Consider the following 24,930-nt stretch of genomic DNA (forward strand, 5'->3'; position numbering starts at 1 on the left):
TCAAAATGTATTGTTTTTCTTTCCCAGTGTCATTTATCATTGCTGCTTCGATTAACCGTCTTGTGATAACTACATACGTATCACATGCCAGCAAACGATGGAGAAGGAAAGCATCAGACAACGTGTAATAGAGCTAATTCTGCAGAGAGTGGAGCTTCCATCCAGTGAATAGCATAATCACAGAGTGTAAAAAGAAAGACCAGCGCAGTTGTGAAGAGAGCAATCAAAGTGTATACATACAGAGAGAGAGAGAGAGAGAGAGAGGCATGGCCACCGGTGCATGTTTAATGTCAGGGATATGGAGGATGATTATATTTCTCTTGCATTCATGGTGATATCTTAACAGCTCAGACGGAGAGAGTGACGGGGCTGCTGCCGACAGAGGGTCAGAACGACAGGAGGAATAGGTTGAAAATGTAGGCCACTAGAAACTGTCGTGGTAATCTAGAACATTTGTCTGGAACACCATCGGCTTGTGTGTGTCTGTGTGTGTGGCTGCAGTGGTTGGTCAGCAGTCGCGTTTCCATCAACCCTCAGGAATTTTTTGCCGGAAAGGTGTCCGTTTTGAAGAAGCTCCCATACACCCCCCATACATGCTTGGGGTGTCATTTCAGGATTATTTCACAAAACTACACTTTAATTTTGTGTTACTCTGCAATGTAACCGCTGCTTTTGCCCGCCTATAATGGAGATTTAGACTGATCTGGAGTCAGCCGTGTGAAGTAATCTGTAGTTGACAGTGGATGTGTTACCACTGCAGCTTTGTCAGTGTGTGTGTGTGTGTGTGTGTGAGTGTGTGTGTATGTAGCTGACCCTGGGTTTGCTGTGTTTTGCAGATGAGGGGCCGTACACAAAACACTCCAACCCCTCACGGCCGCCTGATGGAGCGCTGGCCATCAGAAGACAGAGTATCCCAGGTAACGACCTCTCAACTCTGACGGACTGTAGCGAGCTCCACCCTTCTCTGTAATGCATATCTCTGGTTGCATACAGGGCACTTTGTGTGTGTGTGTGTGCATGTGCACATGCATGTGTGTGTTTCTGTATCTTTCACTTGTCTTCTGTAGTCTTGTGTTTTCACATCTGCTGTGTAGCTCCCAGCAGTCCGCCGGAACACTGGAGTGTAAATAGTAACGTAGAACATCGCAGAACGGGTGTTTGTACAGAATGCACATGAGTTCCAGAGCAGAACAACGAATAACAGCGAGTGTAAAGCCAGTCTCCTCTGCCCCAGAGGTGCGGCCATTTGGCAAATCTGGGGCAAACTAAGGGGAGAAAACCTGCAGGTATGATTCTCCTATGATAGAAGCATAAAATGTTGCTTTTCTTCAAGATCAGTGTACATTTGGGATGTTCAGACGAGAAATATATAAGCGTGAATTTCAGAAGATAAAGGGCTTATTTGTGCGACACTAGATAAAAAGGAACAGCGATGACAGCGTCACATCTATATATTTACGCTGATTTAGAGATGGATGGGCCAAAAGACTGGGGTTATGTCTATGTGTGTGTGTGTGTGTGTATATTTTTTTTTTCAATTTAGAATTATATTCATTTGTGTCTGCTGTTGAATCCTCCATTTAGGACATTAGCCTCTTGGTACAATAGACCCGTAAATGTGAAAAGTGAAAACCTTTTTTAGAGACAGCGCTGCTGGGAAGTCATCACCGCCTCTCTCGGTTACGGCTAATTAGCAAGCCGCCCTTTCCTCTTTGCATAGAAGACCGGCGCAGACCCCAGCCCACTCCAGAACGTGTGTGTGTCTGTGTGTGTGTGTGTGTGTGTGTTTGAAGCGTGTCCCTGGCCGGCGTGCTGCAGTGTGATTAATAAAGCATGTTAAAAGCTGATAAACAGCCGCCGGCCTGCCCCGAGCGCGGCGTTCCGGACAGCCGCGTTTGACAGGGGGCCGCGTGCTGAATAGAGACGTTGGAAGCGGCTTCGTGAAGGATCGGCGGAGTGGGCGGAAGGAACGGCGCGCGGCATAATCTGCCCATTTGAAGCTGTAAGCGCATCCGAGGCATCTTCAGCCTAATGGCTGCTGCTTAGGTGCCTGGGGCCAGTGAGAGACTCTCTTTGGTGTGTGCATGTTTTTTTTTTTGTCACGCATCCATCGCTTTTAGAGGAGATTACAGAATCTGGGTACGGTTCCTCAGTGCCATGGCATTGTGGGTAATTTTTTTTTTTTTAGCACCAGCTAAGCGTGTAGCTATCGTCTCTGTGCCACATTTAGAAAATTGTTGTCAACATAATGCCCCATCAGAGTCCTCAGTCACGACTTTGTGTGTGCGAGTGTGTGATGTGCGCGTGTGTCTCTGCCCGGGCGGGGCGGATGGTGCAGTGTGGCCCAGCTGGGTGTTGTGGGTAAATAAACATCATTACCATACCAGGCCAATGGAAGCCCACCGGCGTATCCCAGCTCTCACGCTTGGGTCTGCGGGTGGCCAGTTTCTTCACAACGTCCACTTTTAATCCTCAGGTGAGGAACACTGGCTGCTGGGAACTCGATAGATGCTCATCGATTTTTTTTTTTTCTACTTGGCTCGTGCCCGTACTTGACGTACGATTTCAATTTGTATGCTGGCGCCTTTCTCAGAAATATATGGTGGGGCGTCAGTTTCACGCGCTGGACTGTACATGAGCTATATAATGCATCGAAAAAACGAAAAAATCAAATGATCTCACAGCCAGAACTGTGAAATGCAGTCACTACTCGATAACATCTTTTTTCAGCACTAATCGTATACTAATTTTACAATAAAATATCAATTCAAATTAGTATTGGCATTTGAGTTGAAATGTTTCGTTTTCAGAATAGGTTTCAGAGCAAAGTACATATTATATTTGAATGAGTAAATATTGTTTAAAATTAGGATTTGTCTGTAATAATCAGGCCTGCTGCAGTTTCTTTCTCTCCGTCTTCCTCAGAAGTGTAAAAAATACATGATGGATGGACAGGCAGCTTTCTGCTCCGGGATGTCTTCCTGCCAAAGGCATCCTCGGGCTGACCAAAGAGGAGTGGTGGTGGGGTGGCGGGTCGGGGGAAAGATCTTTTCAGGATTTCTACATAAATATTCCCACGATCTGAGAAAAACCAGTCAGAAGTCCTTGGTAGAGGGCAAGAAGAAAAACAAGCGGCTATTTCCTTCGCATCTTATCTGTGCTACAGAAATAATTAGAATGAAGCTTATTTTCTCCACTGTAAAATAAACAGTTTTCATGACAGATTACGACTTTTTTCTGGAGGTGTTGATTTAATAAGGAAATGAGGAATGATGTCAACAAAGTACCGTATTCTAGAAAAGGTGCAAATTACAGTATTTCATTCATCTGTTTTGGTACAGTCACCTGACATTTTGAAGGTGGTGAAAACAGCCACCAACTGTAGTTAGAAAGCATCCAATGATTAAACTATTAGGCAAATTTTCAGTTGAAATTGAAGTGAAAGTGAAGTGATTGTCGCATGTGATACACAGCACACGGTGCACACAGTGAAATGTGTCCTCTGCATTTAACCATCACCCTTGCTGAGCAGTGGGCAGCCATGACAGGCGCCCGGGGAGCAGTGTGTGGGGACGGTGCTTTGCTCAGTGGCACCTCAGTGGCACCCTGGCGGATCGGGATTCGAACCGGCAACCTTCTGATTACGGGGCCGCTTCCTTAACCGCTAGGCCACCACTGCCCACCACTGTTGTGACTTCTATTCCATTCCATTCTGTTCTGTATTGGGGGAAGTCATATTCACACATTAACCTCCTCTTACTGCAGCTTCAAAGTGAAAGTGAAGTGATGGTCATTGTGAAACAGCACATGGTGACAGAATGTGTCCTCTGCTTTCAACCGTCACCCTTGGTGAGCAGTGGGAACAGGAGCCCGGGCAGCAGGGTGTGAGGACTGTGGCACCTCAGGCGGATTGGGATTCGAACCGGCAACCTTCCGATTAAGGGCCCACTAAGCCACTATTGCCCCTGGCGATGCAGCAGTAACCTTATTTCTCGTAAAATGGAAAGTATTCTTTTTTTTTTTTTTTATTATTACTATAATTTAAAGTGAAACTTTGTTCTAAATGGAGGACTAACTTCCTCTTAAACATAAAAAAGTTGACTCCCCTCCCACTGCCAGCAGCTGCATTATTATGAAAATGTCAAGGTAATCTTTCAGGAATTCTGCATGTCCTCCCAAACATTTCAGATAACTGAGTGTTTTGCATAGATATCAGCGGGGCCGTGGTGGTCTAGTGGGGCCGTGGTGGCCTAGCGGTTAAGGAAGTGGCCCCGCTTCCTTAACCGCTAGGCCACCACTGCCCCCAAAAGACGGGCTTACCGCGTGAAACGCGGCGGCATTGGTGGTGAGCTGGAGGGATGAGCAGCTTCGGCGTGACTCAGCTTTTTTACGAGGCCTCAGCGTTTCTCGCGTTCGCGCTCGCTGTGCCGAGGTCAGTAATGGATCGCGACAGCGCCCCTGAGAGAGAGAGTACCACTGGACCGCCGGGCATGTTGCTGGTTGCTGGTGGAGGACGGTGGGTCTCGGTTGTGTGTGCCACGAGGGACGGAGTGTGCGTGGGCGCCGGTGGGGTGACTCATCGCTTGTGCACGCCGTCACCCTGAGTTTCACCTTCACCACAGATGGCTGTGATGAATGTGGCTGCAGAACCTGGCAGAACTTTGCTGCTCTCAGCACTTCCCTCTTCAGATTCTCCTGTTGCATCCCCCTCCGTCTCTTCTCGTTTCGCCTGGTCTCGTCTCCACGTTCGTGATGCGAGTGAGGTTCTGTCGGTGCTTTGCAGGAGATGGACCTGTGGCTGAAGGCGATGGTGTTCGTTATGTAAGCCGCAATGCACCGGTCTTTTATAACGCTCGGAAAAAGGCCACTCAACGCGAGGGACAAAGATAACCGCCAGACTTCAGACTTGCTTAAAAAAACACGCCGCTTTAATGTTTTAAGATGGTTCTTAAGCTTTTCTAAGAATTGTTTGAGCATGGAAGACTTTATCATTCCATGCATGTATAAGCCCATATCTTCTGTTAAAAATGGACCATTAGTCAGAATGGGGGAAAATTAAAATGATCTAGTGCAAATGGAGCCGATTCAGCTGGTTCTGGGTTACGTAACCAATTGTGCTTTATATTTGAAACAAGTAGTGTATGGGAAAGTACTGGAATAGGTCCTACTGTCCCAGTTACTTGTTTGAATCTGTTTATTTCTGTAAAATACAGAAGAAGAGATAGCGATGTGAGGTTATGGAACATTGCACCATGCACTTGCTACTAGAGGTGTGAGCCTTCACTGGTCTCAGGGTTTAAGTACGATTATCAACGATTATCGATTATCTCGTTCACACGGACATCTGAACCAGGCGTCAGGAGAGCGCAGACTGAACATGACCATTTTTCTACTCAGTGGAGCAAATCAAAGCATCGATACGGGCCTTTAGCACCAGCATTAGGTCGGCTGTGTGTTCAGGTGGCGTCAAATAAACACCGCATGCTACGTTTTTTTGCCATCGATTTTTGTCCTGACAAACAGCAACAAACGCTAAACACACAGTGAAACGGCAATTTAATGCAGCGACAAACGCACATGGCGTTTAGAGGGCGTTCTTTTAAATGTCCACGTGGACGAGGATTTATTCCTACTCGCAGCGGCACTGTACTCAGATCAGGCATCCGCAGTCACAACCGGCACTACCTTTTAATGAGATTTTTTATACCGCCGCCAGAAAATCCCAATGCAAAGTCAGTATGATGTAATCGATTATGTCCACATCTGCAGTGCGATGCATGGATAATGAGATTAATATCAACACTCCTACTAGTTAGGATGTAGTTAGAATTATGTAGTTAGAATTTGTTAGATTCATTCTTTAGGTCAGAGCTTGCTGTAACACTCAAAACCATTACAGAGACACCTACATGCTCTGTATGGGGTGACGTCGTGCACCGCCGAACTGAATTGTGGGTAGCTTGCGGCAGAATGTTAAAACGCGGGTCTCGAGCGGCACATCCACTATGTAGATTTGCATTATTTCTTCGGGGGGGTGGGGGTGATGAAATGAAGCCAGTGACATTTTCGGCTCTGTTAGACAGTAAACACGTTGTTCGGGGGCCTGCTCAGCACAGCGTGAAATGAACATTTTTCATTCGTTCCTGGAAGTTTGCTCATGCACCTGTTCGGTAGCGTTGGGAAAATACACCCGCACATTCGCTCTGCCCATTTCCTCTGTGTGTGTGTGTGTGTGTGTGTGTGTGTGTGCGTGTTCAGTGGTCGGGATGGCGCTTGTTGTTTTGCCAGCATTGATCTGGGCGTCATCTTCAGGTGCCGCTCATAGCCGAGCCCTCAGTTCCGACGCAACTCCTCACGATCGCGCGCGGGCATCAGCCGAACGGCAGTTCATTATTAAAACAATCCTGAGAGTGGCTGCGTCTGACAGCTAATCACCATTTAAATTATTAACATGATTAGTTTCCATGAATAAATCTCACACTCCTTTGATGTATTAATGTGGCAGTATCAGTATTAGAGTGACTTTTACAGACGGGCGCTTAAAATAATTGTTTCTGAAGAGTGGCGATATATATGGCCTATGAATATCTCAATTCTCTCTCTCACACACACACACACACACACACACAGTTGGGCTTCCCTGTGTTTATGCAGAAGGTCCTTGATCTTCGTCAGCATTAAACACTTCTGAAGAGCTGCCAGGAAAGACAGGCCGACCTGCTGCTTGTCGTCTGCCAAGAGAACACACTCCAGATCCGTCAGTGCTTCCCTCATGGCGCTCGCACTGCTAATTTAAGCATAGGTGTGTGTGTGTGTCTAGACTGAATTGATTTTATTCCATATTGATCTTCATTTATAGAAATAATCTCATGGAAAACCAGACAGGACTAGATACCTGTAGATGAATGATTTTTTTTTATTAGACACGATTGTAAAGTTTCACGTGTAAGGACTGACAGCTCTCGCACGTCCTATTTCCTCATTCTGGACTATATAAACGCCCCCCTTTTTAATGTGTGTTAGCCTACAGTCATGCAAAAATTCAACACAACACACGCCAAATAGTCTAAAAACCATAATTTTTCCCAGAATGGCTATTCTGGCAACACTGGGTGCAAGTCCCTTTATCCTCTATTATAGTCATCCGAGGCCCACGACCATTATCACAGCAGTTAAGCAGACAGACTAATAGCCTTTTTTCTAAAAAGAACATCTGATCGGCAAACCAGAGAACATTGTACACGCATGAAGTCTCCAATTTTCCAACATTTCTGAAACGAAATTGGTCATTCTGAACATATGTTGGTGAGATTTCATCCCTGAGACTGCGAGCCAGGCCCTCTCGTCCAACCTCAGTACCAGACCTCATACTCCACAGGATGAGTTCCCACAGAAACGCCGAGGAGCCGCCACAGCCGGACGTTACAGTCGCCGTGCGTGAGTGTTGGTGTGATGATCATCCGTTCCGGTTCTTTTGTCCATTCAGGTCCATAAAGTGTATGAGAAGTATTGTTAGTGTTATCCGTCTTATCCAACACTTATAAAATAGAGAGATATGACACGAAGCAGTTGAGCTCTCTTTTTACTTGCAAGGAGAGCGATCAGAGACGATCGTGCCTCCAAAAGCTCTGCCGTCTCTTCCGCTTCCTCTCTTTTTATTTAATAAAGGGCGGTACATTCATCACAGGATCACACCATATAAGCTTATAATTTGCATGTAGGGTTGTCTCTTGGTAGACGCTCCATCGCAAGGTCTTCTTGTTTTCTTGCTTCGCTGCGGCTGCAGGCCTCCTCTTATCAAGTCGCGGTCATTCTGTTCTGCAAACAACCTTTAGCCCACCAGTTTCTCATCCAAGAGACTAATGATTAAATATAGTGCGCATATTAAAAAGAATAATACAGTTTAATACCTGTGAGATATAAATGTCAAAAAGGAAATAAAAGGTAATTGCATGATAACTTATATATATTTTCCAACAAGTATGGGGATTTTAACCCACCCTCTGTTGCTTTTCGAGGAAAAGTGTGCGACTGGCTGTGTGTGGAAGTGTGTGATGTGTGCAGAGCGCTCTCTTTTGTTCGCCTCTCCCCAGCCACCGCTCCCTGTGCTGTTTTTTTGTTAGTTTTTTTGCTCCTTTACCTCATTGCTGTTATCAAAGCGCCAGTTATCCTCCCTCCATCTCGACTCCGTCGTCTGCAGCGGAGGTATCTGTGCTGAGTCACCTTGGCGACTCGGGCGTCGCCAGCAGAACTGCGCAGAGGCGAGTGCGAGACGAGGGAGGAAGAAGAATAGACGAAAACAGCAGAATGGCGGGAAAAAGCTGGACGTTTGTGGCGGGGCGGGGCCAGCATTAGGTGTGTGATGGAGCCTGGCCTGTGATCTTTGAAATACGTTGTGCCGAGGGAGTTCGGTTGGAGAACCACGCGGAACAGTACGTCGTACATCCGCACCCGGGTTCCCCCTCGCGTTCTCAGCACCCGGCCCTTATTAACAGGCAAGAGCCGCGCCTCTCCGGCGTCGGCTAATATCTCTTCATGTCAAGAGCTCCTCTGGGGACCCGGCTTCTTTTTAATGAATTTATTTGATGGAGGTTGAAGACAAATTGAACTGTTCTTCCACAATGAATTACCGGAGGGCCTCGTCTGAGACATGAAACAGATGATGGATTAAACACGCGGCCTCACATTCAATCGCAATTCTCCGCAGGACCGGGGTGTGTTTATTTTGGGATCCTGTGCTGACATAGCACCCTCACACACACACACACACACAAACACAGACACACACACTTTCCGTCTTTGTTCTTCGGCCTCCATCACTATTTTTGCTCCCTGTCCGGACCACGTTCTCAGCTCTCCCAGGTGGACTGGCCACTGGACCTTCAGGGCAGAGAGGTGAAGAACCCTTCTCTAGGGCTTCACAATGGATTGTATGAAAAACAGCCAAATAATACTGTGACCCTTGACCTCTTGCATTTTGCAGTGTGACCTCCAGACGCGCCCCCCCAAAGAAGCATAAAAGTAATTTCTTCGCAGTATTATTTGCGGAATAAGCGGCCTAGCAGGCAAGGAAGTGGACTCGTAGTCGGGAGGCCGCGGGTTCAAATCCCATCACAGGTGCCACTGAGCAAAGAACCGTCCCCACACTCCATCCTCCCCGGGCTGCCCACTGGGTGATGGGTTAAATGCAGAGGACACATTTCTCTGTGTGCACCAGTCTATTTGTTCACTTTCAAAATGAGATGAGTGTTTGTGTGTAGAGTGGTAGTAGCCTAGTGGGTAACACACTCGCCTATGAACCAGAAGACCCAGGTTCAAATCCCACTTACTACCATTGTGTCCCAAAGCAAGACACTTAACTCTAAAATTGCTCCAGGGGGGGACTGTCCCTGTAATACTGATTGTAAGGTGCTCTGGATAAGGGCGTCTGATAAATGCTGTAAATGTAAATGTGTGTGTTTTTTGGGGTCTCTGTCTTAAGACAGTGGAGCAGTTGGAGGTGACACACCGTCCCCTGACAGCCCGACCAGCCCCCCTCCTTCCTGGGTCGTGTTTCAGCGGCGCTCCCCTGCCCCGTCCCTGCATCGACTAAAGAACGAGACACCAGACCTGCCCGCTGCTGCAGGTGGTTAGCCGGCCCCCGTCAGCAGCAGCGTTGTCACCGCGGCTGTCGTTCTGGTGCAGCGTTTAACAATGTCAGGACGGAAACAAGCCATCACATCTGACAGCTCGGGAAATGATGCCATCATTTAAACAGAGAGAGGCGGCGTAGAAGAAAGAGCGAGGGAGAGACGGAGCTGCTGGCTGTGATGCTGCGCTCCCGACGCTCTTCCTAGAGGGAGACATGCTGAGTGTGTTTTCATCTGCTGCCCCTGCGACACTCTCTCTCTCTCTCTCTCTCACACACACACACACACACACACACACTCTCTCTCTCTCTCTCTCTCTCTCTCTCTCTCTCTCTCACACACACACACACACACACACATTCTCTCTCTGAGGCTGATGGGAACCGGGGGAGAGGGAGCAGGAGATGAAGTGCAAAGAGACACTGAGACTCCAGCAGCCAGAGAGCTTTATTAACACACACACACACACACACACACACACACACACACAGAACACAACGCAACACAACACAACTCTGTACTCTGTAGAAGTACAGTAACCGCCTCCGGCTCAGCCATTAACAACATCCAATCAGGACCCTGCTTTATTACGCGCCTCGGCGTCTGCAGCGAAGAGCATGTACCAGTGCCGTGTAGGGGTGTTGAAGTCGCGATGCAGACGTGGACGATCCTGCATCGATGCGGCGGGGAACATAATGGATTACATCATAACGACGTTGCGCCGGTAGTGACTGTGGCGGCCTGATCTGGGTACAGTGTACTGGTTGGACCACACCCCCTTCATCTCTCACAGCACACGTTTACAAGAAACGCACAGACGCTGGACCACGTGTTCAGTCACCTTCGCCCTTTTGTGGGTGTGTTTAGTCCAACTAATACGTTAAAGTTGTGGGCGTTGCCCTGTCTTTTTTGTTGACTTTTTTTGCTGATATGCCTCATTTCTGCACTTGGGTCCTGCACTTTTTGATTGGTGTTTCACTCGCGTTCGCTTGATGTTCTTTGATGTTCGCCAGGACTTGGGTATAAAAGAAGATGCTACATGCTATGTGACGCCATCCGAACACACGAGCCAAACAAACACTGGTGCTGGACGCCATTTTATTGGCTTCAATGAGCAGAAAAACGGTCAGCATCGTGTCAAAACCAGAAAAACACCTGGTCCAGACACCCAAGACGTTTATGTGTAATATATACAGCATAAATGTAGGATTGCCTTTCTGTACATAATAAAAAAAAAAATATTCCTGATCAACTGTGTTATAATTTTTACTCCCTAGTACAGTGATTGTGCTTTGTGGGTGTGCAGGGAGACTCTGATCTCTGACACGTGCTGAATGACAAGATGGAGAGTGCTGAACTGGCATTATGGGATTGAGAGGGAGGCAGAGAAGAAAAGGAAATTGGGATGGAGTAGTGTGAGAGCAACCGGGAGTGTTCCCCCCTTCTGTATGTGTGGTGGTGATGATGATGATGATGGTGATGACTGCGTGGATTGGGGGTTCTCCTCTGGGACGTTCAGCTCACCGCGGGATCCTGTCTCTGCTGTGTGCGCAGATGAGTTCAAGGGCTCCAGCCTGGTGGAGCTGATGAAGAAGGAGGGCGCCACGCTGGGCCTCACCGTCTCAGGCGGCATCGACAAGGATGGCAAACCGCGCGTCTCCAACCTGCGCCAGGGTGGCATCGCAGCCAGGTACCATTCTCCCTTTTCAGCTTACTGTGTCTGGCTATCTTCACGTCAGTGTCATTTTCTTTTTTATTCGGATCCTAAAATACGTGCAAGGGAGAAAAATGATTTCCATTATTCATAGGATTCATGTAACAATTTTGATATGCATGCTTTCATAACCTAACTGCACCACGCATTTGGTTGCCCTGTACTTGTACATGTGTAATGACAATAAAGTTGAATCTAATCGAATTTAATATATTTAGACCAATTATTAAAATACATACATTATTGATTGTAATAACCAGTAGTTCGTCCTGTTCTTGTCCATTTTTAATGCCATCAAGGAACAGCGTCATCTTCATTTAATGAGCATGGGGCTCCAGTCCCTGTTTGCATAAAGACGGCAGCACTCTTACGTACAGTGTACACACATACAGCAGCATGCAAAAGGATTGTCTACAATGTAAAATTGAGCAGAACTGAAGATATGGCGACCCCATATTTAGTCATATTTAGCCCCACTTTTAGTCATAATATTTAAGCTACTATGAGATATTTTAAGATACTTATTATAAGATATTTAAGATGAGTTCATTTAAGGTACTATACAATCAGAAAGTTTTCATTCAGCTATATATAAAACCTGGAAACACACGATCGTGCACATGCACTCTGACGCCGGGATGAAGGGTTTCCGTTTTCTCGGAATTACCCCCAGTGCCACGTACGCGGTTTCCTCACAACTTAGTCCGATCCCCCCTGCCGGCTCCTAGCAGCTTACACTGCACGCCGTCGGCTTCCAACAGAACACAAGCCTCACCTCCTCTCTGCCAGAAAGTGTGGCAGAAACCCGGCACCAGGCGCTAGGAGAGCTTTGATTGTCTGGTCGGGGTTTTATTTAGTTCTTTTCGGAGAGGAAGAGTAACATCCCTTCTGTTGCGGTAACACAGCCCGCATGCGTCTCCGCCAAGGGGGTATCAAAGCACGTACCTCTGTTTTTACCTCCTCACCGTCCGTCCTTCTGGCTTCTTTCTTCTCTGAATTTCTGACATGTCTGCGTCCTGCAGGAGTGACCAGCTGAACGTCGGCGACTACATAAAGTCGGTGAACGGCATCAACCTGACCAAGTTCCGGCACGACGAGATCATCAGCCTGCTGAAGAACGTGGGCGAGCGGGTGGTGCTGGAGGTGGAGTACGAGCTGCCCCCTGTCTGTAAGAGCCGGAGCTGCGCCGCTTGCACCATCAAACTTCCAGAAATGGCCCGGGCCCCTTACAATCCTATTCAGACTGAGCAAAGATTTTCGTTTCCATGACAACAAAACCACGCGGCCAAGGAAAATGATCCGGAATAATTGCCTGCTCGTTAACGCCACACATGACTGCGAAGGGAAAATTGAATGTCAGATTAAAAAAATAAAATCTGCATAGCAGCATCTGTGAGCGGCGACGGCGGCGTGATGTAATTAAGCAGCGAGCGCCGGCGCGTTCATCTGCTCAGACAACCTCCAGCCATCTTTTCTAGCAGGGCTACCTCATTACAGGATGAGCTGGAGGTTTGTAGTGGAGGAACCGACCGCTTTACGCCGTCCTTACGCCAATAATAAAGGAAGCTGGCTTTGAGTAAGAGGCCATGGGCTTCTAGGATCACCAGACGTCCTTATCCAGAGCGACTTACAATCAGTAGTTACAGGGACAGTCCCCCCCCTGGAGGAACTCAGGGTTAAGTGTCTTGCTCAGGGACACAATGGTAGTAAGTGGGATTTGAACCTGGGTCTTCTGGTTCATAGGCGATTGTGTTACCCGCTAGGCTACCACCACCCCACTACCACTAATTAAACGGAATGGAAGGTTTTAAAAATGGAACCAAATGGATCCTCTGCCTCAGGCATCTTGGCTTTTTGTGCTGCAGTTAAGGCGCAGCGGGATCCGTGTACGCTAGTTCGCCATGAATTGGACACTTAATAGAAACAGCAGGAAGTTTCTCCCACTGCTTATACTGGAATGCCGAGTGAGAAGCTCAGTCTGGAACGTTCACACGAGGTTGCCCTCGAGTGAAGCCATCATGAATGGGGATTTTGTAGTGTCCTGTGTATTGTCCCGTGAGGATTTTTTTTGTGGTGTCCCAGTGTTGTCTCTACTCTGTGGACGTGTGTTGCATAACGCCGCCTTGTCTCCACAGCCGTCCAGGGATCCGGCGTGATGTTCAAGAACGTGGAGGTGACTCTGCACAAAGAAGGCAACACGTTTGGATTCGTCATCAGAGGTGTGTGCTCGTGCCTTCCGCCATGAATAATGCAGTCTTCACACACCGTGAAGTGAGTTTTAGAAAACGCTATTCAGGTTCAGAAAGGAGCCCTTCGGCATGGAGAGCATTTCTTTTTCCCCCCGGTGCCCTCTGCGCTGCCAGGGAAAGAGGAGATCTGAATATCATTTTCAGCTCCTTTGCATCGCCAGTGAGACACTCCCATTTTATTGGCCCGTATTTACACATTGCAACAGGGTTTCATTAAATTGAAAGGGAACAAAAGGGGAAAGTGGAGTACCCAAAAGCGGAGAGAGCCTTTTGAAGACGGAAGAAAGTCGACTTCAAGGTCCTCAGCAGACCAGTTTCATTTTACAAATGAAAGAAAGTGTGTTTTGATGAAATTCCTTTTCATCTTTGGAGAGCTTGCATGTGGACGCGTTGGCATCTGAGGTCTGGGTGAGCCCCTGAAGCCCTCCACCGCGAATTATAAAACAACCAGTGGCGTCCAGGAGATAACGGTTTGTCCCCACCGTTTACAGCTCAGCGGCTGTGATGCATGTAATAGAGCTTCTGTTGTTATCCTGGCAGCTGTCCTTTCACACCTCTGCAGCTGAGCCAATAAAGGATCAACCAATGGCAGCTTTGTTTAGTATTTAGTTGAGTCCAGGTGATCCGATTCAGAGATTCAGACTAAACAAGATATCCAGTAATGCACCGTTGCACAAATCCTTGAAAGAGGAGAAAAATCACGGCCTTGAATTTTTTTCATACTTTACATGGACCATTAAGAGTGCTTGAATATATATATTGTGTGCATGGATAAAAATGAGTTAAGTAGTCAGTGAAGAGCACCAATGGAGTGGGATTCTTGGGATGAGATCCAAAGCCCAGGTGAAGAGAGTCAGAGATGAGGATGGGAGTTTATTGAGAGGAATAAAGTTGTTCACTCCTCACTCAGCACCCGCACACACACTCACAGCGGGTACTTATACTTTGCTATCTACTGTGTGGGTCTCACTTTGTATCAGACATTGTTTATGGGGCAGTGGTGGCCTAGCAGTTAAGGAAGCGGCCCCGTAATCAGAAGGTTGCCGGTTCGAATGCCGATCTGCCAAGGTGCCACTGAGGTGCCACGGAGCAAAGCACCGTCCCCACACACTGCTCCCCGGGCGCCTGTCATGGCTGCCCACTGCTCACCAAGGGTCATGTTAAAAGCAGAGGACGCATTTCGTTGTGTCACCATGTGCTGTGCTGCAGTGTTTCACAATGACAATCACGTCACTTTTAACAGAGCTTTCCCTTTCAAGGAGAACATTATTCCATTATTCCAAACAAGGGACTGAAACAGCGAAACAAATGAAAAGAAATGCTAAATAAACGTAGGAAATATATATACTGTATATGTAAAATCATACTAAATCCACCAGGAGGTTAATGTTTCTGTCTGTTGTATCTTTGGGTATAACTGAATATATGAATTTATGTTTGAATCAATTAATTTGATGTTTAAAAACTTGTGGCTATGTGTGTCATGAAATACCTGCATGAACTACTGTTGGCAGCGGGATCAGAATTTTGAAAGTTTATTGATAAGTTAATTAGAGAGAGGGCTAACTAGGGCTAACTTGCATCTTACCTGACCCCTAATGGCCATCACTGTTTAACAGCTCTTTTTATGTAACCGTTGTGAAAAGTGCACTTTGTGTCTCATTGTCTGCAGGCGGAGCCCATGAGGACAGAAATAAATCTCGGCCCATCGCCATAACGACCATAAGGCCAGGTGGTCCCGCTGACAGGTGAGATGCTGGATTCCCAACTCAGACATGACTAACGGAGCACCTACCTGCGTCTCTTTCAAAGAGCAGCTGCAGGAGATCTGAGCGGAAAAGCCTGTCTCCGCCTTTCAAGGGGCAGTCAATCAGCCTGCCAGTCATGTTAACCCATCCGCATACTTGATCCAGATCCACCAAGATCCCCCCCCACCACAGGAGAAAAAAAAAAAGACAAATCTCCTCCTCCTCTACCTCGCCGCACTGCCAGAATACATTACCCAGGGTTCTTTAACTTAACTGCACACCGGAGACTTGCAAATGGGCTCTTCCCTCTGCTCAGCGCGCTTATAATTCCCATCACACCTCTCCCCATCACTTACTCTTTTCACTTCCTCCCTGCTTTTCTCTCCATCTCGCCTGTCTCTCGCCTCCATTAATATTAATTTCACTTTATGGTAATTCCCTTTCTTGAGTGTTCCACTGGAGGAAACGTTCTCCCGTTCTTTTTCCACAACTGACCATGCTGAGCGCATCGGAGGAGGATAATACCGTAAAGTAAAGTGGCCGTTTGATGGGAGTTGGACCATGTCGATTCTCGGCTTGGCGTTAACTGAGTGAGAAATGGACATTTGGAGAAAAAAATGGAGGGAGGCTGCCCTTTTCTGGAACATTCTTCACCACACCAACCAACGGCACAGTGAAGATGTCCTCCATTAGCCTGTAATAAGCCCAGTGAGAGCTGTTTAAAAGCTCCTAAGAGATTGTCCCAAATGGTAGCGCCGGTCGGGTGCTGGGGCTTCCCACACTCACTCCAGCTTCGAGATCTGCCTTGAGTCCCTGTTCAAGACACTTAACCCTGAGTGTCTCCCTCCAGGGGGACTGTCCCTTTAACATTTACATTTACAGCATTCAATTTTAAACAAATTATTAGTGCCATAAATGTAAATTTAGACACAGAAACATCAACAAGGAGCAACATCAACAAGGAGCTCATATATACTTACATTTACATTTACATTATTTATCAGACACCCTTATCCAGGGTGACTTACAATCAGCAGTTACAGGGACAGTCTCTCTGGAGCAACTTAAGGTTAAGTGTCTTGCTCAGGGACACAATGGTAGTAAGTGGGATTTGAACCTGGGTCTCCTGGTTCACAGGCGAGTGTCTTACCCACTAGGCTACTACCACCCTAACATATATTTTGATGCCACAGCATGAATAGACATTGGAATTGAATGGAATTTATACTAGATAGATAGACATATTGATTGATTGATTGATTGATTGATTGATTGATTGATTTTATTGATCCCATGGCCAACAGCACATAGTACACAGCAAAGCATATGTTCATATTTTTTGGAATTTCACTGTATAATGAATATTTGTAACTAGAGATTTGCAAAGGAAACTCAACTCCCTCCCAGCTCTGCCCCCACTCCCCTCTTCAGCTCCACAAACTTTCTGAACCCTAACACACACAAACTGACCATGCACCAGTCACTCTGTGCAGCTCTGGTCTGCCAACTACCTCACTTGTCACTTCATCACTTTAAACTTACCTCTGTTGCACTACATGGTTTTGCACTCTCCACCATATGCCCTTATTTGTATATGGAGTTTTTAAAATTGTATATTGTGTTTTTTTTTTAATTTTTTTTTTAAATTGTATTTATACTTTGTATTCAATGTTACTGTTACTGTTTTTGTATTTAATGTTACTTGTATGGGTCAGAGAGTAACGTAATTTCAATTCTCTGCATGTCCTGTACATGTGGCAGAATTGACAATAAAGCTGACTTGACTTGACTTGAAATGGACACGTCCAGAGAACACTATGCTGTTCTCTGATGTATTTTTATAGTATTTGCAAACTGTAACCTTTTTTTACCCTCACGGTTGACTTGTCTGAGTGCTGCTGTTCAGTTGTGTTTTATGTTGCACCTATGGGCCAGGAGGACGACATTTCGTCCCACTGTGTGCTGTATGTATATGACTGGGATGATGATAAAGCTTTACTTACTTTCATACTTATTTACAGGACAGAAATGACAGATTTTAAATATTCCTCCTCATCTAATGAAGCTCCCTCTTCCCTTCCACGTCCCAAAGATGAAATTAGGAGCACACCATGCACCATGCATTGTGCCTAGTGCCAGTTTAAAAATAGGGCCCAATGTCTTAAATGTCTCTGGTGTAGATTTCCAACAGAGCATGTGTCCTTCTCATGAGCACCACCGTAAATCGAAGCAGAACAACTTCACCAAAATTGTAGACGCTCATGATTCGCTCCTTACTCTTCATGACTGAAACAATTACGGGGCACTTTCTGCTTCTGCTTTTCTGCCATAATTCAATCAGTCTTTGTGCTGAAATATTCCCCCTACCCCGGACAACGAGTCACGCAGGCGGCGGCCTGAGAAATGCACCCTCCTGTTTGCAGCCGCCTCTTGTTTTTCATAATTGAATTCGGAGGGCCAAGGTTCTTTCCTCTAGACACATGTTGATCTGTCTGTCTCTGCTCTGGTCCCGTCAGGGAGGGGACGGTTAAGCCGGGCGATCGGCTGTTGAGCATCGATGGCATTCGCCTGCATGGCACGTCGCACGCGGAGGCCATGAGCATCCTTAAACAGTGCGGCCAGGAGGCCACGCTGCTCATCGAGTACGACGTGTCCATCATGGGTGAGTGATGTTTTTTTTTTTTTTTTATTATTACTTTTTTATTATTTTTGCAGCTATGGATTGTTGTGGGACTGTGGCGCGGTGTAGGCATGTAGGGGTTAGGAGGATCAGCTCTATCATCTAAATCACGGTCCTGTGGAGAGGACCTCCCTGAACCCCAACACGCACTGAAACCATGAATTTAATGTTGAATCATCACACACTGCTGCACACTTCACCGGATTTTATTGCCCTGTGAACCGTAGCTGTTATTTATTACCACTCTCTGATTGGTGAGTCTTTTCTAGTAGTGTGTAAGGGTGGGGGATGTATGAATGTGCAGGTGCTACTTTTAGCACATCTATGCACATCTCTGTTTGTATGATGGAATTTTCCACAGATAACATTAAGATCCAGCAAGGCAGACAAGAATGGATTAAAGAGGAAAGTTGATTCTCGGAACATCGTGGGAGAGCGGGAAGTAGAGCAGCGAGAGATCTAGTTACGGAACCAAAATGTTGGAAAACGGGGGAGAAATGGATCTTGTTTCTATCGTTCTTCAGTTAATTCCTGATGTGACGTTAATGAAAACTCCGTTGCTGGCAAAGACGGCTTTCTTGTAACACACTAAGCTGCATTACATGTTGGATGGACTATTGAATATGAATATTGGTTTGCGATAATTGATTTAACCATTGTTGTTTGTGCCCCTAGACGCAGTGTAACCAGTCCATTTGTCTTCATCCTTTTATCGTTCATCTTGTGCAACTCCGGCTCATTTACTGTTTTGGCCAGACTCGAGTCCCTTGTTAATTAGGCATTTGGTAAAAAAGAAAGAGGATTGATTCATCGGTCTGCGCGGGGTCTGTAAATGTCAGAGTAAACAGCTTGTGCTGGAGAGAGAGAGGAGGGAGAAAAAGAAGAGAATCAGCGAGAGGGAGAATGGGTGGTGGGAGGAAAGGGATTGAAAAGAGAAGGAGCGCGGTGCGAGAGGTAGAATCTGAGAGGTCTGCGCTGACCCATGGGGTGACTCTGATGGCTTTGCTGCTCTCTGACCTGGAAGCGATAGCAGTGTGTGTGTGTGTGTGTGTGTGTGTGTGTGTGTGTGTGAGATCTGAGGCAAGACAAACGCGGGTAACAAGCATAGCTGGCGACAGTGAGTCTGTAGAAGATCCCTCCCTCCTCTCTGGGGAGGCTGGAAGACCATCACATCCCGCACATCCAGCGCAACGACAGCCGACTCCTGCACATCTGACGCCTGGCTCGGAAAGTTCCCTCTACCTCCCGCGTTTGATGCGTTTGGTGCTTGGCTCCTGATAGCGGAGTGTAATGCGATGAGCGGTGGTGTGTACGGATCAGAGGACGTGGTTGTGTGATTTCGTCGTTCTGAAAGGCACTTCTGACGATGCCATGTCAGCACTGAACGTCTTTTTCCTCCTGTGCTGAATGCAGGATCAGCTAGTGAGCAGCTGATTGAATTTATAGAAAAGTTGATTGGTTGTGGGTGTGTGTGTGTGTGTGTGTGTGTGTGTGTGTGTGTGAGAGAGAGTGTGACTACAATTTTACAGAGGAAGGAAAATTATGCTTCCGCACCCCTCACACTGTCTGTAAGGAAGATGAAGCAGTACAGCCCTGTGTGTGTGTGTGTGTTTATTAGCCTGTCTGTGTGTGTGTGGGTGGGTGTGTGTAAACATATATTTCTTGTATCAGGTTGTGTGCCCACTGAAGCAAGGCAGGTGATTGGTTGAGACAAGAGTAGCAGAATGTGCACAAGCACCCTCCGGCGGAAAATGAATAACAGCAGTCTGACCGTGCATACACACCCACACACACACACACACACACACACACACACACTCATCAGTATCTCTGGTGTTTAAACAGATACGCAGCACGAGCCGATGACATTGCCATGATTGAAAACGCTTCCTCTCAGATACATTATTAATGCCCCTCGCTCATCATTCACGTACGTGCGCTTGTACATGCGATAATGTGTGTGCTTACGCGCGCCTATGAGGAGGCGGAGCAAGCGCTGGCGTGACTCCCTGCCTGAAATTCTGATGAGCTACACACACACACAAACACACACACACACACACACACCTGTCACAGCTGCCAGAGATGGGTAACGCACCTCAGAAAACCACCTCCACTGTGCATCTGCATGTGTGACCGTGCTGTTAATGAGGCTTACAGTCTGTGTGTTAGTGTTGGTGTGTTTTTACCGTTTTAGTGGTACTTTATGTGCATACACAGATTAAAAATATTTTGGGAATGCCAAAATATTAATAGTCTTCACACCGTATTACAAGTTATATTTATTAGAAGATGAACTGGGTGTAATATGGGTGGTAGTAGCCTAGTGGGTAACACACTCGCCTATGAACCAGAAGACCCAGGTTGAAATCCCACTTACTACCATTGTGTCCCTGAGCAAGACACTTCACATGTACATGAGTGGCATCCATTATAATGCTAAATTATTTTAATTAGGGACTGTGTGCACTTTTGCCTGCAATGGTATGAAATCATCGTTTCTTCACAGTTCTCTTCTATTGTAGTTAAGCGTTTTAAACAGCATCAGGCACACAAATTTTGTACAACACCTGTACGTCGCTTTACACCCTCCAGCCCTAATTTCATGGTAAATATGACAGACGCTCTTATAAGCAAAGCTGAAATGGCATATTAATTTGGGACCGTTTATTGCTTATTTGGGAATAGAAAAGCGCTGCTTGGGAGTCGTTTTTAGTCACTAAGCCTGAAAACACCTTTAATAAAGGTTGACACTGATGTCAGTGTCAGTCTAACACACACACATGCAGGCAGGATTGTCACTGCAGGATCTAATCAGGATTTGGGATTGCAGCCTAATTGTTTCTGAATTTTTGCCTCCAGAAGATAATTCTTTTTTCACAGATGTTCATGTCCTTTGATGTGTGTGTGTGTTTGTGTGTGTGTGTGAGACAGAGAGAGAGATAGGGGGAAGGGGTTTATAATGTTTAGACGTTCTCTCCACCAGATTCTGTAGCCACAGCCTCCGGACCCTTGCTGGTGGAGGTGGCCAAGACGGCAGGTTCCAGCCTCGGTGTGGCCCTCTCCACAACCATGTACTGCAACAAGCAGGTCATCATCATCGACAAGGTCAAACCTGCCAGCATCGCTGACAGGTATAACATCGAGAGAGAAAGGCTCGACATCAGACCAAATCAGAATTGCAACCAGAATTGCGTTGTATGTAAGCGAAGACAGCAATAAGCAGTCTTAAAAAACACCAACAAAGTAGCGGAATGCACCAAACACAGATCTCTGAGGTGGTAGTAGCCTAGTGGGTAACACATGAACCAGAAGTCACAGGTTCAAACCCCACTTACTACCATTATGTCCCTGAGCAAGACACTTAACCCTGAATGTCTCCGGGGGGGGACTGTCCCTGTCACTACTGACTTTAAGGTGTCTGATAAATAAATGGTGTAAATATGGTCCCCTTATACGGTATCTGAAGTCTCTTGGTGCAGAATTACAGACACATTTAGCCAGTCACACAGTGAGAATTCCCCAGGATGCGCCGTTTTGCTGTCTGTAGCTTTAAATGCTAATGACTAGGCGGGACGAGGAGCATAACGGCCTATAGAAGTTGAGATGGCATTCGTGAACACCATTCACCAACCACAATGATTAGGGCACAGAGGAAGTCGTGTCTGCATTGTTCCAGAAAAACTAAATCCCCTTGTGACAACATAAGGGGACAAATTCCAGATCCGACCATCTTAGCTGCCATTCTGCACACACCCTTGTCCACTCAGCTTCCCGAGACTCTTGAGATTTTTGTTTGCAGCTGCCTTGTGTTTAAATGCAGTGAAGCTTTTATTCCAAATAGCCTCAATTTTGACTGCGTAAGAAAAATACATGTCCTCTCGTGGTATTTCTCTAAATGCCTCCTTTACAAAGCTCAGGTGTTTCTGTGGGGTGGAGTGATCACATTCGGACCGGGGGTCCCGCCCTGAAAGGCAGTGAGGCGGCAGCGTTCAGGAAAGTTTGCGAGGTGTAGGCGCTTGCTGAGTAATTATAGGAATTCAATAACTCCCATGGCCTCGGCGAGGGGGGGAGATGAGGAGCGAAAACAGCCCCTCCCCTCTGCTCCCGCTTCATCAGGAGAGGCTCGGAGCCCTGGGGCGGGAAGATAACATGAATCATGTGGCAGCAACATCTCTTGGAAGAGCCGCTCAAATGCCTTAACCTCCCGCAAAAAAAAAAACGGCAGAGCTCGTACAATAAGCGAGGGCGTGTGACACGTCAATTTCTCTGACATTTATTAATTCACAGGCCTTTAAAATCAGAATGTTGACTTTGTTGAACCACATTCAATATTTTGCAGCTCAGTCCGTCGGTGGACTGGATGTGAGATTTCGCGATATTAACTCTCAATTAACATTTAAAGAACGCATTAAAACGTGAAAATATAATTTCTTTTTATTGCACTCGTGGTTCTTTATGCACAAACACCCTCATTCACTGCAAATTAGTCCGTTCCTTTCTGTAAGGAAGTGACTGTACTTTCTGCTTCATAATGCACTGCATGCTGCATAATGCCGTTTATTGCACGCGTGACAAGTTGTAGCCTTTGAAAATAAGTGTTTGATTGCGTCTGAAGTTCGGCTTTGTGTTTGAATGTAACTGCTTGATTTGAATATTGAGGATTAGCAATTCAGATCTGGTGTCATCAAAGAAGCCGCCGCCGCACTGCGTGGCACTCCGATTTGTTGCATAGTTGTAAATTATTGCCAACAAAGACGTTGTAGTCAGGAAGTGACATTGTGTTTTTTTTTTTTTTTCTTTCTTCTCTCCAGGTGCGGGGCGTTGCATGCAGGTGACCACATCCTGTCTGTGGATGGCACCAGCATGGAGTACTGTACCCTGGCCGAGGCCACGCAGCTGCTGGCCAGCGCCTGTCAGCACGTGAAGATTGAGATCCTGCCCCACCATCAGACCAGACTGGCCCTGAAGGGCCCTGATCATGGTATACACACAAAAACCAACACGTGTTCCTTACACACACACACACATTTATAACCATGCACACAAATCGGATGTTTCATTTCTGTTGGATGAAAAGGGGAATAGATCTTGTCACGCCTTTTTTATTATTATAGGCGTATGACAAACACAGACACGTGTGACAATGAAACATGCAACTACACGTGACTGTGCTGACAGGACTACATGTCGTGCAAAAGACAAGACACGACATTTCACCGCGCAGCGCGGGACTGAACACAATGCCGCTGACAAAAAGAGCTACAACTGTTTAGATAGTGCAAGTGATTATAAAGTTGCCGTGCTATCGTACAGGGGCGGCACTGTTATGAATGTGCGAAGATCCAAAGAGGGATGAGGTGCTTTCGTAATAAGTTATTGAAGTTGGGCATAATATCATATCTGGGGAAAAAAGATCAGTCATATAAATAACCAGAATATTGCAGCGAGAGTGTAAAGGTAGCGTGTGCCGTTGTGTGTGTTACTGACTTACTTCTGGTTTAAACTTACCGCTTCCCATCCTTTGTACGGAAGGAAACATCTGAACATGATCACACATTTTAGTAGTGAGGAACCACTAAGACCACCGGAGCATGTTGAAGGGCAGGTACCAAATCTTTTTTTTTTTTTTTTTTTGGAAGCCTTTATTAAGCCATCGCAACCAGAGCCAAGAGAAAGCTGCCTTTAGGCATTTGTCACGAGTTTATGATGACTATGTTTTTCTCTCCGAGGGAGCGTATAGATTTTCAGTGACAGCCAGTGTTTCCCCTGCCATCTCTTATCGTCCGACTAGAGCTATCGTCGCGCGTTGAAGGCTAATCCTCTCTGCTCCTCGGCCCTAGATAGGCCAGGATTTATTCCGCTGCCAGGCCACCAGATCTCTGTGATGATGAGTAGAAAGACACCACTGGGTGTTCAGGTGTCCCCATTGCGGCCTCCTCCAATGTTGGCCATGCAAGTACACTCTTCATTTTTTTTAAAGTTGGAAACCCAATCATACTCTTGCACTCTTCGGCCTCATCCACACAGACATTAGTGAAGTGAAGTGAAGTGATTGTCACATGTGATACACAGCAGCACAGCACAGTGAAATTTGTCCCCTGCATTTAACCCATCACCCTGAGTGAGCAGTGGGCAGCCATGACAGGTGCCCTGGGAGCAGTGTGTGGGGACGGTGCTTTTCTCAGTGGCACCTCAGTGGCACCTTGGCGAATCGGGATTCGAACCGGCAACCTTCTGATTATGGGGCCGCTTCCTTAACTGCTCGGCCCGCTCGGCCCCATTAGAAATGAACGCCCCTTTTTGCTGTGCTTTGTAGCTGCTTTTAATTGCCATTTTCTTGACGCTATTTAACGCTCGTCACTGTTTTAACATTCATTGGAATTTCGGACGCCATTTAAACACGCAGCCAACAGAATGCTGAACGCCCGTGTGGATGCTTTGATTTGTTCCAATAAGTATAAAAACGGTCTGGGTTCAGTCCGCGCTCACCTGATGCCACGAACGCCTGAAAAATGCCTGGTTCAGACGTCCATGTGAACGAGGCCTTATACACAATGCATGTGTTTTCCATGACTAGTCATATGGAGCACTCCCACCACATACACAACCTTGAACATCACCCTGTTAGCCGGTCTCCTGGACACACTTGAGGCTTTTGTTAATGAACCCATTGGAGTTATGCAATTTTCTGCATGACTGGCGACTGAAATGACGTGAAGTGGTCTGATCTTCGTCTAGGCTGTAGTAATAAATAAAGACAGATTCATTTAACAGACAGTCCAGGCGGCATTCGTGGTAAAAAAAAAAAAAAGCTGATTAGATTAAATGTGATCGGTTTGAGAAGTTTTTGGTTCTCGCTCCAACCACATTTTCATGCGACTTGATAACGTCATAAAAACAGCGTATT

The 24,930-nt window shown here is 46.5% G+C and overlaps 1 protein-coding gene across 12 annotated transcripts in view; it reads left to right on the plus strand.

The window, feature by feature from the left end:
- grip1 (glutamate receptor interacting protein 1) overlaps window positions 1-24,930 on the plus strand; it is a 239,009-nt gene that overhangs the window by 176,182 nt on the left and 37,897 nt on the right. For 10 of the 12 annotated variants that reach the window (XM_028954022.1, XM_028954025.1, XM_028954028.1 and 7 more), the window contains exons 2-9: window positions 837-917; window positions 11,184-11,319; window positions 12,366-12,511; window positions 13,479-13,562; window positions 15,265-15,340; window positions 17,857-18,002; window positions 21,007-21,154; window positions 22,835-23,004. In XM_028954022.1, coding sequence (XP_028809855.1) covers window positions 837-917; window positions 11,184-11,319; window positions 12,366-12,511; window positions 13,479-13,562; window positions 15,265-15,340; window positions 17,857-18,002; window positions 21,007-21,154; window positions 22,835-23,004 — 987 coding nt within the window. Of the gene's footprint in view, window positions 1-346; window positions 417-836; window positions 918-11,183; window positions 11,320-12,365; window positions 12,512-13,478; window positions 13,563-15,264; window positions 15,341-17,856; window positions 18,003-21,006; window positions 21,155-22,834; window positions 23,005-24,930 lie in introns of all 12 variants that reach the window. The other 2 variants (XM_028954027.1, XM_028954026.1) reach the window with 2 other exon arrangements.

Source organism: Denticeps clupeoides, chromosome 15 (assembly GCF_900700375.1).
Source record: "Denticeps clupeoides chromosome 15, fDenClu1.1, whole genome shotgun sequence".
NCBI lineage: Eukaryota > Metazoa > Chordata > Actinopteri > Clupeiformes > Denticipitidae > Denticeps > Denticeps clupeoides.